Source organism: Chanos chanos, chromosome 3 (assembly GCF_902362185.1).
Source record: "Chanos chanos chromosome 3, fChaCha1.1, whole genome shotgun sequence".
In the NCBI taxonomy this organism is placed as follows: domain Eukaryota; kingdom Metazoa; phylum Chordata; class Actinopteri; order Gonorynchiformes; family Chanidae; genus Chanos; species Chanos chanos.
Window position 1 is genome coordinate 14,101,395 of NC_044497.1, and position 15,460 is coordinate 14,116,854.

Genomic DNA, 15,460 nt, shown 5'->3' on the forward strand with positions numbered 1-15,460 from the left:
GTGCACAGCTAAGAGTACAGTGTCATTTTTTTTTTTCCTTTTCAAGTTCCACAGTTCGGGGTGTATTGTGACTCTCATGACAATCGGATTCTCAGACAAGCATTTTCTTTTGAGAGTAAAGGTGGGATAGCACCAATCTTGTTTAAAATGGAAAAAAAAAAAACTAATCTCTGACATCTATGTGAAATATTTGAGATGTATACACCAATTTGGATTAAAGTAAAAAAAAAAAAAAAAAAAATCACAATGATTATGACCTCTGACCTCTACATGAAATATTTGAGGTTATCTCTTTTAAAACATGGCACATTTTCAACTTCACAGTGTGTCATACAGAGTCACAGAATCGGCATGTGTTTACAACACAATAGTCCACAATAAATTTTCTCATTATAAAAGGAGTAAACAGCATCACGATACCTCACAGTCTGTGCTTTTGTGTGACCACAGCTACTTTAGAAACAACTGGTACATGCTCAATCCATAAATTAAAACAACACATAATTACACAGACACATACATAACTCCGTTTTAACATAACCAGGAGTGCAAACGCCCTTGCACTGTTGTTGCACTGCTAACTTAGTAATATCTGATGAAAAAGGCCACACTATGGAGGATGCTAGCTACTCTTTGAGAGCTGGAGTGGATGATGTGCCTTTGTAGAAAATGTTCCTAGTGTTGTCTGGGCTATTCCCTCTTTCTGGGATAAGGATCATGTTTCCTTTCCTACGGAGAGTGGAGTCTCGACTAGGAGCCAAAGAATGGCCCTCTGAACTTATCTCCCCCCCTTCCATAGGGGTCACGCGGATGGTAGAGATGCTCTGGTGGGGGTGGTGGTTCATGCAGGTGTTGGAGACTGTGGAGACCGTGGAGACGGCAGAGACGGTGGGGACCGTGGGGACAGTGACGGGAATGGGTGCGCCGGAATTACTCCTTTTCCTGTCCGTGGAGCCGTATCCGTCCCTCAGCATTCCTCCGTCCGAGCTCTCAGAGTCCCTGTTCAAGTCGTTTAGCTCAAAGGACTGACGTAGGCTGCTGTGGGACTTGAGTTTCCACGAGCCACTGCCGTCACTGGGGGGAGGCTGCACCGCAGGCCGGCCGTTCTCTGGGTGAGCCTCCACTCTGACGATACTTCCCGTAGAAGCCTGGCTTGCATTGGACTCCTGTTCCATCAGTGTTTTGTAGTGGCCTGAACTGTTGCAGCTGAGCATGCTGTTATCGAAGCTCTGAGAACTGGCAGGGAGCAGACCCTGCTGCTTAGACATAGCAATGACCTGCATAATGCGAGGCTGGCCGTTAGTCCTGTTGGCTGCTGCAGCTGCCGCTGAGCAGCTCTTCTCCATGCTCTTCATCCATTTGTCACGGGCGTTTGCACATTTGGGAGATGCATTGACATGCTCCTGGGTCTCCTCTGGGATGTGGACCAGCTGTGAAGAGCCTGGTCGGGACTGGATGGACACACGAGCTCCTCCGGCAATGCCGCTGGGGTTAGTAGGGAGCGTGGTGCTGCCGGTGGCCAGTTTGAGGTACTGGCTGGAAGGGCCCTGGTGCTCGCCGTTAACACCCACAGCAGAGGGCTCAGAACTGGAACGGACCTCCATGCAGCTGGGGGGTGACTGACCGGTGGAAGGATCCATAGTCTGCAGTGAGAGTTTGCGATTCTCGTTCTTGCTCTTCCACTGCGAGAGAAGTTGCTTCGAGCGACTGGAATCCATGGAGGTGTGGATGGTGGCGTTTCGTCGGGCTGCCTCATCAATCGCAGGCGTATGTGCTCTGGGGAGAGTGTGGCTAAAAGTCACCATATTCTCTTTACCTATGGGGCCACGCGGTGTGAGGACCTCCACGTCGGCACTGGTTGTCCTCAGGCTGGTGAGAGAACCTGTCTCTCGGAGAGGCTGGCCACGGTGCAGGATACCCTCTGAGTGGGCAGAGGAGAGACCGTCACAATTGCTGTTGCACTTGGCCGGCAGGTGGTGGCCGACCTGCTGTCTGAGTTCAGGCAGAGACCTGCAGTGAACCCTTGTCTCAGGCTCCACACTTGACTTCTCCTCACTAGGTTGGAAATTCCCCACGGCATAAAGCCCCTGAAAACAGGAATTTAAGTCATTAAAAAGGACTAAAATTAATCTCTACAAACATGGTCACACATTGTGTTGTCTGACATATACATAAACAAAGAACCGTGAAAAACAGTCGTGAAATGTTAATTTCAATAGTGAGTAGTGCTAATGATAAATTTAGATACAGCAATTGTCAAAGCCCTAGAGATTTATAAAGACTCAAAACCAAACTTTGGAAGAATTTTACACAATTTTACACAAATTAAAGTCAATTCTCACCAGGTAAACAGCAATTGCTCCTCCCAGGAGGAAGCCCAAGTAGACGTCGATGGCGTGGTTCTTGTGCTGGATAATACGAGTCAGTCCACAGATAATAGCACAGATGATGTAGGAGAAGACCAGCAGAGGCTTCAGCAGCTTAGAGGAGTCAGTCAGGGTACTGTTGAAATACATCTAAATAACCACAGGGATGCTCTTATAACTATCATCCATAATAATGATAATCAATGATAATCAAAGACAACAATTTGAAGATAAATTTTGTGTGTGCTAGGTGTTTATATGGCTCTAGGTAGAACTGCTGCTCTGCCTTGAACCTGACTTTGAAGATTACACGTAATTGATTTAGTCTGTATAATAATACCTAACGAATTGGCACATAAATCCCATTTGTCTTTGCAGAGACCGACATTAAGCTTTGAATGAATAAAATGCTGCCTGTGTATTCACCGTCACTGTTTTGGTAAACAGACCACGTCACTGTCTCTGTTGGAAGAGCCTCAGTATTGACTGGTTGTGTTTCAATAGGCATGAGTCAGCGTTCTCACTCCCGCCGTGTCACTTTATTATAACTCCAGATTCATCACTCCTGTGTGCTGTCCTCTGTTGACTATGCAGACTACGGACGCACACACTGGTTGCTTTGCTGTTCATTGCAAAACTCTCAATGACAGTGACTTTGCTGGAAATGGTGTATTGAACCACTGCATTTTTTTTTTGTTGTTGTTTTACTGACAGACAACTAAAAAGTGACTCCACTGAGACTAATGGAAATTCATGTGAAGAAAATGAAAAGTTCTTCTGTTTGGATATCAAAACCCCATGCAGACTATGGGTTTAATGCTGTAGATTGGACATAAAAGGGTAGAGTAAAGACTTGTCTGAGTGTCAGACTCAACACGGGAGGCTGTTTCTCCAGGTGAGACGTTAGAAACTGTGATGTGCACAGTAGATGTTACTCACAGATATGTAGACAGCAGCAAAGGATGCCAGTGTCGCATGCTGAGAGGGAAAGGATTTCCTGAAAATGAAGAAGGTGAAGGGGGGGTGTCAGGTGGGGGCACAACTTACATACAGCATCACAGTGCCTCATGACCGAGCAAAAATAATCACAAACATTCATCCTTGGCATACAAATACAGTACTTAAGTTACTGTGGATACAGATACACAGTAGAAATTAGTCCTTCAGAATCCCAAGTATGTGAGGTCAGTAAGAGTCTGTTCAGACATCACAGGTATGAAGAATAAACCCTCTAATCATTCAAGGCTTTGGACTACCTTAACCTAAACAGTCCGGCTACCATCCGTTTGCAAGACAAGACCATCTTTAAGCAACAGATAATTGCAGACTGATAAACTAATATGGATTTCACTGCGTGCTGCCCTATACTTAACTGCAGGGCAAAATAAATGCTGTTTAAGGTTATTAAAATCTTATTAGTTTCTTTACTGTATAAACCGACCAGCACAAAGGCTTTAATGCAAACCTTTCAAGGACTCCCTGCAGGCCTGTTGTAATTAGGTATCATAATGTGATACAATATAACTGAGAGACACAGTGTTTGCTGACAGGACCAATGCCTGTTTTTAAGCATTTTCTCTCCTGAGCTTAACGTAACGGTCTGTTTCCCCTGTGTGTTTAAAGGACAAATAAAGCTCCACCCTGCTTTTTTCCCATTACCCATCACTGACAAAGTAAAAAAATCCAACTTTCATAGGAGCTGTTACGTAGGCCGCTAGCTGTCGTGATAAAAGGTGCTTTCATTTATTTTAAATCTGAAGATTTAAAAGAAATAGTGCTTTTTTTGGGGCAACGCTGATAAGGTAAAGTGACTGTGTCATTAGGATGACAAAGACTTTTTTAGAACACGTCACACAGAATCATTTAATAACCAGTCCATGTCTACATCACACTGTAAAATGACCTGTAGCTGTTCAGAAGCCCTGAGAATTTCAAACTTATGTCTCCAATTATTTTAAAGCAGAAAGCAGGACAAATCTTTTTTTTTGTTTTTGTATCCGAATTAACATGCAAACATCAGAGTAGCACTCCCTTTGAAACCTCATTAAAGGGCTGTTATTCTTAGACTCCGAAAGAGCGTGAGCGGTATTTGTCTGAGCCCTTGCGCTTGTTAGCCTTCATGTGCAAATACGACACTGTAGATTTCCGACCCAAGCCCGACGTTATCTCCCGAGAAACACATGGAAAGTACTGATAGACTGTCATTTGATTTAAAGAACACATTTTTTTGGAGTCCATAGATTCCTTAACTTCCTTAACTGTATCTTATCTAAATTTTCTTTGAGCCCAAATACATTGAAAAAATAGTAACACTGCCAGCTGTCAAGAATGGGTATTTAAACATATCACATTCAGCTGAGCTATTAATGAGGCCTTTTCTTCTCCATATTGTAATTCAAAGTTTAGAGAGCTACCTGCCAGCGTTGATTATGGCGGAGTCCGCTCCAGAGCAGATGTCATCCATAATGAAGGAGTTCTCATCACAGGAGGTGTTCAGATGGGTGTAGTTGGGTTTGCAAACGGTGAGAAAGTATGGTGCAGGATAGCCCGTCGACAACTGGATGATGTCAGTTACAAGAGCCGTGGCACACAGACCAAACACGTGGACGCCTAAGTACAGAAACACAGAGGTAACACTTTCCTTCATAATATGAGAGAATTCAGGCATCTGATATGATACTGTTTACGGGCAAGACACAGTAATTTCTCAGCAGTTTTAGTGCAAGGATGTTAAAACATTATGTCAGATAGCTGTTATGGATTTTACAATAACATAATTACCATGATGTGTCCTACATTATGAGTTACGACATTTAAGATTGAGGTAATCATTATCAGTTTTTGGTTGTGTCTATCTGCATTACATTTTATGAATACTGCAAGCTACTGCTGCTTCAGAACAAACGCTTCACACTACAGGGTCATTATCGCAGCCCTGCAGAGGGTGACATCCTTTAAAAAAAGCACCTACCCACAAACCTGACAACGCGACGAATGAATGAGTTAAAGTTGCAGCCAGCTGCGTTGATGTCAGCCTCAGCACCAGGTCCGCCGTGACTCCTGGACAGACAGCAGAAGAGAATCCCCTCCCCGATCATTATCTGCGGACACAAGAGTAACCGTGTCAGAGGAAGCAGGGTGTGGAGATAAAAAAAAAAAGATCAAATGTTCCTCCGTTGCAGGTTTGCCTTTTCACCTCTATCTCTTTTCACGACTTCCTCCACTCAAATTTCTCACAAAACTCCTGAACTAAGATTACAGTGACAATTTACTATTAAAAACACATTTCCCTTGCACTGTGGCTCTATTCATATTCTCTAGGGTCTCTCCGCTTCTTCACCACACCAACACACACGTAAACACAGCCTCCAGAGACGAACGGGTTAATCCCAGTCGCTCACATTGTTCCACACGGAGCGTCTGGGCGCGCCAACTGGAATTTCTCCCGTGCCGAGTGGCTTTGATGACCAGGTGAGGAGTTTAAATCTCACCGGGACCATGTGTTGGATGTCAGTGGGAATCGACACTTTGTCTTAGCGGAGCAGGTGCTGAGGACACAGGCTGAGCCTTTACTTAAGTCACGGCCACGTTTGGACCTCAATATGGGCCCGGAGAGCATGCAGTTCTCTCTATAGCTCTCTGTATCAGACTCTTCCAATCCCACACAAACAGACTTCTCACCAACAGTCAGAGCACTGGCTAAACCATAGTACCCACTGTGACTTCCTGCCTGATGCTAAATCTGTCGTATGATGTAAACAGTTTCTAGACAAACACAGATGCAGAGACAAAAACAAGCGTATGAATTGGGTTAGAACTAATGTAATAATTAATAATATAACAACCAATGTTTGCACAATTTATGGAACAGAGTGTAATATCAGTGTAATGCATATAAACCTTTTACGGGGGGGTAAAGCGCTAAACAGCCAATGAATCAGGCCATGGAGGGTGATTTTTGTGACACATTGAGCTCTCCATGCTCAGTACAGGAACTGAATTCTTTAATTAGTGGAAATAGCTTCCATGCTGTACTCATTATCTCCACTGTTTTAGCACTGTTTAATCCGTACAGAGTGTCCAATCCAATTCATTTAGATTACTTTGAATCACTCAGACTACGGACATAATGTACATTACATCTGATAATGTTTCAAATTATTTTTGACAAGCTATAAGGAATAGATGAGTCAAGTCCCGGGGGGATCACAGAGATCTACATAAGAGAAAAGAAACAGAACACAAGACAGGGCACTTTGCCTGACCCATGACAGTGGTGTCACTCTAAATAGAGTTCAAACCTATTTAACCATCGGAGAGTTTCCATTACATATGACTAATTTACCTTGAGAAATGCATAAATGACCCAGGAAAATCTGTACTGTTGTGAATATAGGATGTTCCACAAAACACATAGAATCCCACGTAAAAACGCTGGTCTATCGTTTTGAGACCAGCCATTAACATACGGGGCCGCATGAATGAGGTGGGGGGGGGGGGGGATTTTGTGGGGTAAAAAGAGATTCGCTAGGTCATGTTGTGGTCCTCAGAGAAAGAGCAGCTTGCTTGGCACTGATGCTCTCATTGTGCTCTGGAGTGGGTAGCAGTGATAGCTGACAGCGCACAGCTTGTAACAGTGAGAGAATCTGACAGAACCTCCCCAAAGCAGGCACAAGTTACTAAGAAAAGCCAAAAGACTGCGTCATCGGGGCCCTAACGTAGAGTTTTATTAATGTCCAAAAGAGCTTGGAAAGGCCATTAATAAAATCCTTTATTTTTCTGTTGGTTACAGAGGGTTTAATATTTCATTGGAGATATTCTTAAAAGGACCCAGCGTACAACAGATTATAAAACTCTCAGATATACGGCTACGATCATCTCATAAATATCTGGGTATGAAAAAGAGCATATTTCATTCACACCAAGGGAAAAAGAAAGAATAACATAGATTTATCACAAAAGCGTCAAAAAACCGACGCCGAGCAATTTTATCCAGACTATAAAATAAAACAAAAAAATATGTTAGAAGCTGAAGCTCGGGGTTGTAGCCTTATAAGCAGCTTGATATATTTCCTTTCACTATGATATTTTATACATCAATGTTCTACCCTCCTCAGGCCTTCATATGAGGCCTCCTTGTAGATCTCTTGGTGCTACTTAGCCAGGAGTAATACAACAACATCAAAAGAGATAAAGGCAATTCTCTGTCAAACATATCACACAGCTCTACAGTATAAAGAACTCAGAGGACACTCATGTCTATCAGCAATCGATCTTTCAACATTCTTTCAGTAAGGCCAATGGATGTCTTTTTTATTGTCTTTTGACTGAGTCAGAAGGGGCGCTCACGTCAGGCTAAAACCTCTCGGCCAAAAAAGCATCACGCTACCCTTTGCAGACCAAACACAAATTGCTGTCTGTCACAACTTGCCGTGTTCACACAACTCAACCGAAGCACGGCATCAGTGGAAACACAAGTGGCGTTCAGCAAACACAGAAGCAGACACAACAGTGCAGGAGGAGGGAAACTCCGCTTATTAAGTATAAGGTATGAATGCACAGTCATAAGTCAAAAGCGTGTACAGGTTGAGAGATGAGTCTGACCGTGATGGCGGGGGCAGCGAAGGCGAGGCTGAGGAGCATAAGGAAGGGTACCACCTCCCGCGTGGGTTCGATGTAAGGCAGGCTGAGACTACGGTCGTGGCAGCTGAAGCCTGAGCGGACTGGCTTGAACACGTCTGTCCATTCCAGAAAGTACAGGCTCACCACCGAGGAGACCAGGATGGGCAGCTGTCCCGCGTCAGCAGAAAAAAAAATAAAAAAATAAAAAGGACGAGTGAAGAAATTCATTTTCAAAACATTACCCTCTATGTGAATTATTCAAAATCCTAGGCCTTCAATCTAAATAATACAAAATGGAAATACACTCGTGGCTTCAGTGTGCTTTGGAAAACTTGAGGACAAGAGTAAAACGCAAAATGTAGGCTCTTTTTCAGATGTTTGTTTAGTCCAAAGCAGATCACAGTGAAAGGTGATAACAATATACTGTAATAATACAACTAATAATTCAGAAGTCATAGTCTAGAAGTCATCAGAAATTGAACACAGCCAGTCTGAAGGGAACCATAACACATATCATTAAAAGCTTCTTTGGTAGAATATTTCAGTAATGAAGTGGGTTTCTTTTTTTTCTGACTGAAGGAGAATGCATCATTGTATGCCTCTCTCACTGACATGCCATAGCTCCAGTACACAGCCAAGTAATTATCTTTAAGTGCTCTGAAACCCTGGTCTCCTTAGAGACAGTCCCTCTCTGGATACTACACTCAATGCTTATTCGTATACTATGCTGACAGAGAAAGAGAGGAGCCCAGATGCACTGTGTGAGCCAAGAGAGGTGCAGAGACAGGGCGACTTTCAAAGAAAACTGAGGACTGCAAATTGATATTAGGTCCTGACGCATGCTGAAAAAATGAGGGATTTAAGACTAACACCGTAGAGCGACAGTGAAAAGGTCAGGAGAGTAGCTACAACCAATCTGAGACTAGATGGGAGAGAAAATGGGATCTTTTAAAACACGAAAACTTAACCCTTTATGAACCAGTATAGAGTCCCAAAGTCCTATAAGCATCCTAACCCACTAAAGTGAGGGCTCATCCCTGGGCTGTGGTGGGCCATGCGCTTTGAATCTGGTCATGGGGACTTTTATACTGTAATGTCATATTCATGCTTAAATGGCCAGTGTTATGAGCAGAATGTGAAAGACCCCCTGCTGTTGACTGTGAAGAAGGCTTTCTCTTGATGTGAGGAATGCTAAACTGACTCCCACTGAGCCAGAGAAAGCTTACAGATCTGCTACTGACTTCAAACAGACACACACACAGATAAGACAGACCACAAATTTCGCTAATATTAGGACCCAAAAATGTGTTTTCTACCATGCGTCTTATTTACTTCATCTCCACAGCCCATTTCATAAATCTCAAAAAAGTGACAAGCCATTGCAACAAAAAATGTTGAAATGTTCAAATATTCATGTTGTGCCACTCATGAATCCAGGGAAACCTACTGGAGGTCATTATCAGAGCAAGATCTATTCCAAAATTTGTAATGTAGTCTTGCCAAAACAAATGTCCACTTTCTTCATTGAGAGAGAACTGAGAGATGTAATTTAAGACTAAAACCAAGTAAAAGTGTTTTTGGGGCTTTTTTGGGAGCTCTTGGCTCAGCAGAGGCTGGGCGCCTTTCACACATCTTCCATGTGCTGATGCATGGGGGAGAAATGTAGGTCAGTAATAGCACCTCCACTAAAACGAAAACACTGCAGCATCAGCATGCAGCGGGCAGCTGCTTACTGTACCACTCTGCATATCAAGCAGTTGTGAACTTCATGACCGATTTACTTTTTACTGCATAACACACTGACACAGTCATCCCTGAACAGCAGACTAAAATGTTAATGATAATATAAGGAGTCCTGACAACTACGCGGATGAAAATTTTCCGGTGCCATTTTAACGCGAGAGTGTTCACTGTAACTGAAACTGTCACTAAATATGAATTCGGAGACAAAAAAAAACTTGCCACACTGAGCCTGCATTATATGGAACACTCAAACTGTAATATGATGATTCCATTTGTAAGGGGCTTAGCGTACACATGTGAAAGCGACCATCATGAACAGGAATAATTGAATGAAACTTATGTATTTGACTGTCACTCAGCCTTAGCGAGAGAACAAACGTCTCCTCTCTTTTTTTTTCTTACTCAGGCTTATCTCATTTCAAATGACTGTGAATAAAAAAGAAAAAAAAAAAGGAATGGGTACAATAATGGATGGGTACAAACGGAGGGTGGGCAGTCTTAGCTGGTGGTTATTTTTAGATCCATAAGACACTTGTGCTATGAAAGCAGGCAGAGTGGAGGTGTGTGTAACGGCCATGGACTTCACTCACTCGTTAGAGCTCAAAACTACAGCTCATCATTACATGGACACAGCCCTGCTGAGTAGACGACCTAACATCAGAGACCTGAAGGACAGGGAAGTGGCTGGGTAACCGTTGGTTGCCTGTGGTTTAGTGTGTTCATTAAGAGGTGGGAGTATGAAGCCTGTGATTTCTGGAGTGTATCTCCCCTGCTGTGTCTACAGTAAGAATAAATGTAATGACTCCCAGTGAGGAATTCGTGTTGTCATGTGTGGCTGGCTTTACTTGAGTGACAGAGTTTCCTGCTGACGAGTGGCATGTGTAGTTTTGCTGAGGTAACTCCAAGATTCTAAAACAGACAGTTTGAAATGAATGGATGGTTGGATAGATGAATTAATGATTGAATGACAGTGACAGTCTCTATGCAGTGTCTCTCTGTGGGATCCTCATATGTAACCACTGAACAGTTCAAGCCCTCTTCACTGTGTTTTTTTTTTTTTTAATTCAGCCCTGGAAAGCTGACTTGCCTCCATTCTGTGTGTCCCATTGGCCTACATATGCTCCAATTCCTCATGGCCCCACAATACACACACACACACACACACACACACACACAAAATGGAAAGAAAAGAAAAAAAGAATACAGCTGTCTCTCCAGTCAGACTGCCTAAGGGAGTATAGTTCATCCCATAAAATTATGAGGATATTAACCCCTCATTCTTCTTCACAAGCAGAACCGGTACATCTCAGGTAAACAAAGTTGTTATTTCCCTGTGTGAACTGTTATGACAAGAATAGGTGATGAGATGATTTCAATCACCTAAAGCTCCTAAGAAACAGTAACCTAATGAACTACATACCTAGTGACCACAAAATACAGCTAAGTATGACTCGTTTTAATTAACAGAACAAGAACTCATTACTTTTTCATCTTGCTTATCTAGAGTCCTAGAAGCTCCATTGTGTCTTATGCCAACATGGGTTTAGTTGACTGATCTGAATTGTCCACAGAGAATCAGTTCATTAAAGAGTGATGATGTTTCATGAGAATAGTCTTATTTGCTCACTCCTTCCTTGCAGAAATTGAAAGTGAATTATTATCAAAGGTATTACACGTGGAAGGTTACTTCAAGAAATGATACACGGTAATAATCTAACTGCATTACCACGTTCACACACACACACACACACACACACACACACACACACACACATACACACACACAAGCGATAATATCCCAAAGCAAGTAAAGAGTCTTAAGTCTCCAGAATTCTGGTTAAGTTCTAACCCTTATATTCCTATTATAGCTTTTGGCAGACTAGCAGAAGTGCACGCATGCTTCCATCAGATATTTATGTTTACAACTGCAACAGACATACTGGCTTCCTCCTCTCTGATCGCCCTTTAATACAGTGTGCACGTCTGATGTTCAGAAGAATGAACTTATATCTGAGTGTTCAATACAGTAAATAATCAATGTAAATACGTTCGATAATAGTGTTAATTTCATGAACATTTAACGTCTGATATAGTAAATATGACTGTCACTGAATACTCTTGAAAATATAGTTGAAATGACATTATCCGAAGAGTATTCTATTTCTTATTCCCCGTGCAGATGGATGCAAAGTTCGCTATTACAGTAATAAGATGTAATCTTCCTGTCATCAGTCGGTGATGCTATTCAGTGCAGACGCAATCCTACTTACCTCAACGAAATAAAAACAAGGCAGCAAGGTAACGCTGTCTTTTGTCATTTTCCCCTTGAGCCTTTCTCTTGTGGACATGACAGGATTTCTGACTCTTCTTGTTCAAGAAAAAAGAAACCTGTTGTATTTAAATATCCGCGGCTACCTTCACTCGACAGTATGACGTGATATGGACGACAGCTGCTTGTTCCATACGTGTAGGTTTTGATGGTGAGTACGGCTTCCCACAGTATGCACCTCTGCAGCCTATGCCAAGTGTAAACCTCGTGTCACTAATAAGATAATCGCTGGAGGACACTTCTGCAGCATTCCATGACAACACTCTGTGACTACAAAGTGAGAGCGGATAGATTGGCCACCAGAATGACATCAGATTTTTTTCCACCACCTTTGGCGCACGAGTCTCTATGCGCACGCGCAAGATACCAGCATGCTTTTTGAATCTGAAACGTTGTTACTAGAAAAAAAAATACCGTTACTTTCGCATCATTGTGATTAGATTTAATGTATTATGATGTATTTTATTTGACAACATATATACACACATTTCTTTCTGCAGTCTTAAAAATGTCCTACAGGCATTAAAGTTTATCTCACTGATTGTCACACCATACACTATAACACTACGAGAAAAATCATTTTAAATATTCAGTAAATAATGAAGAATTTTAAAGTCTGGATGCCTTAAGTGTCCACAAGAACTGGCATCACTTGCTGAGATCTACTTTTGCAGGAGGGACTGCCACAGGTGTTTCTGGTTAAGTATCAACATTTAGCTTTTGTCCAGTCTTCTTTGCAAAAACTTAAAAATCTTTCAAGGAGAGAATTATCTGTACCTAGCAGATTCATGTCTTGCTACACACACACACACACACACACACACATATATATATATTATGGGATTCAGGTCTGGGCTTTGAATGGGCCACTTGAGGATATTTATGTTCCTCTTGATGAGCCATGTCCACTTTGGACTGTTGTTGTGTCGACTGAAACGGATTATCCTCAGAGATCTGCCTGTTCTTTGCACTTTCCAGCTTTTCTTCAGCCTTTTAAATGCCTCCCTCTGTCTTTTGCTGTAAACTAACCCCAGAGATGTTGTTAGTAGTGCGATGTGCCCTGTTTCATTCATTAGCCTGATACTGTACACTGACTTTTGCCACCAGCACAACATCAGATACTCTCCCTAACACAAGGGCACTGAAAAATCTTTAATTTTCAAAAAGATTCTCATGTCACTTATAATACTTCAAAACCTTCTCACCTATGCCAGCACTTGCTTTAGTGCAACACCAATGCATTACATTCTATGACTTTTTTCAACACTAGTGTTGTGCTTGCCCGTACAGATGGGGCATGTTTGTGTAATAAATTTGAAAAAAAAACAACAACCTTGAAATAGCACTCAAAGTGTTAACATTTTTAAAGTCCAAATCTGAGTGAGAGATCAGTTTCTTTGACAATGGATGAATAGCCTGACTGGTTGTCAGAGTCTTATTAATGCAGCCAAGGTGTTTTCACTTGACAGTCAATGACCTGAAAGTGCCCCAAAGTTTATTCAAAGCCATTTTGAATTTGAAATTCTCTTATAGCCTTTCCTAAATGCATACATTTCGGTATTGTCATCATTGAGGTTTTTTTTTTCTTTTTCCCCGCACCTCCCTGTTCAACATGTTAGTATATTTGTTTCAGATTTGGGCTGCTGTCTGAGTATGCATGAACTTATATATGCATTTATGTATTGAAATGCTTTGGCCAAGACCATGAGTTGGATTTGTTTTTGTAGGCTTCTGAAAAATTCCCATAAACCATTAATCTAACATTCAGCTGTGCTAGGTGTGGAAACTACTGTGCCTTAGACACTACAGTCATAGTGCCTCATTATGCATTCATGCCTTTTCCCTATGCAAGATCCGTCGCAGAATAGAAGCTGTCCCTGTGTATTTTCTGCACATTTATGTATGAATGACAACTCTACTTTTGTATATGAATTACCATATGTATTTGACATCTAAATGGTAGGAGTTTTATTATGCCATATGTTCGAATGGAAACAAACAAACAAATACAAACTATTAACTGGACTTCATTAGGGATCCAGATCATTATGACAGTTGCAGTACTTACTTACTAGCATTTTCTCAGAGTTTGTGGCTCTTTAACTCTACAGGTGTGATAACTGAGCCAAATCCTTAACTATATGTACAAGCCAGTAATTCTGTCCTTCCCTAGTGCAAACCAAGTATTAAATCCTCTGAAATCATGTGCTGAGCAATCACCATATTAATACTTGGACCATCTGAATGAATAATCTGTCACTTGCCTAATCATCTAGAATATTAAGGGAAAGAAATTTGCTTTTGTTCCTTGATTTATTATGTCTGTGAGCTCTTCTGGGAATGAACAATGTCTATAATGAAATGACAGTGCACTTTAATGATTGCTGGCTAAGGTCTCGTTCGTGGTAAACTCTCAGTGACGTGGAGAGAAAGAGGGATTGGATTCCAGGTCAGTTATGTCATAGACATGAGGAATTCCTAATTCCCCTGGTCATAGGCTAAGAAAAAGGTCAGTTTAATGAATGTATGTAACGAGTTTATTTTAGCAATCCGAAGTAAGAATATTCTACATTGCTTAAATCTCTGTTGCCTCAACAATATGACACCAAACCATTTGGTCAAATTCACAGGTCTCCACCACAGACTACTCTTCTTACACCACCTTTAACCTCACGACTGTTTCGCTATACCTGCATGCGATAGGGAAATGGAGACTCCAGGAGGTGCACGTCAGGTGAAAAGAATACCTGGCTCTAAACAGGGGACTAGACGAAACCCGGGGACGGGGACAGTCGAATTCACCAATACCAAGGAGACGATGCAATCATTCAGGGAAGAGAGTGAGAGTAACAGTGACTCAAGAAGCGCCTGCGCACCAGCTGTCTAGCTAAATGCAGTAAACTAATTCACAACATTAGCCGGGAAAACAAAACTGTCGATATATTCCTATAAAATCAGCCGAGGAGGCATCAAAATTCTGTTACCTATATATACAAAACTACAGTACCTTCTTGAAAACGGCGAATCAGAGAGGGAGAATCATACGTTGCGTATCCATGTCTAAGCTCCCTCCGGCAGCTACCATTCTGATGCTGTTGAACCGCTAAAACTCAGACTGGTCAAGGTAGGACTTTTTTGATACCCCGTGTCGCACTTAGTCACGTATTAATTTCCCCTTAATGTTTATCTGCAGATTGCTACATCGCCCGCGGACACTGTTCATGCAGTGAGAAAGAGGATACGGCATTGCACCAAAGTTAATAGTCCCTTATCGTTCTCAAGACGTTTTAACAGTCAAAGATTCGTAGCAGTCTTTCACTTATTTATCACATATACAATACACATCTGTGTCCAGATATTTTCAAACTTTAATTCTTTCATCAGTTAACAACAGCGTGAG

At 41.9% G+C, this 15,460-nt stretch overlaps 1 protein-coding gene across 1 annotated transcript; it reads right to left on the minus strand.

The window, feature by feature from the left end:
* Positions 1 to 626: 626 nt before the first annotated feature.
* plppr4b (phospholipid phosphatase related 4b) lies at positions 627 to 12,079 on the minus strand. The gene is made up of 8 exons (XM_030769445.1): positions 12,002 to 12,079; positions 7,971 to 8,156; positions 5,338 to 5,467; positions 4,781 to 4,976; positions 3,306 to 3,363; positions 2,343 to 2,516; positions 935 to 2,087; positions 627 to 859 (listed from the first exon to the last, which is right to left on the minus strand). Exons 1-8 carry the CDS (start codon positions 12,077 to 12,079, stop codon positions 627 to 629), a joined length of 2,208 nt encoding a protein of 735 aa, XP_030625305.1.
* Positions 12,080 to 15,460: the final 3,381 nt, after the last annotated feature.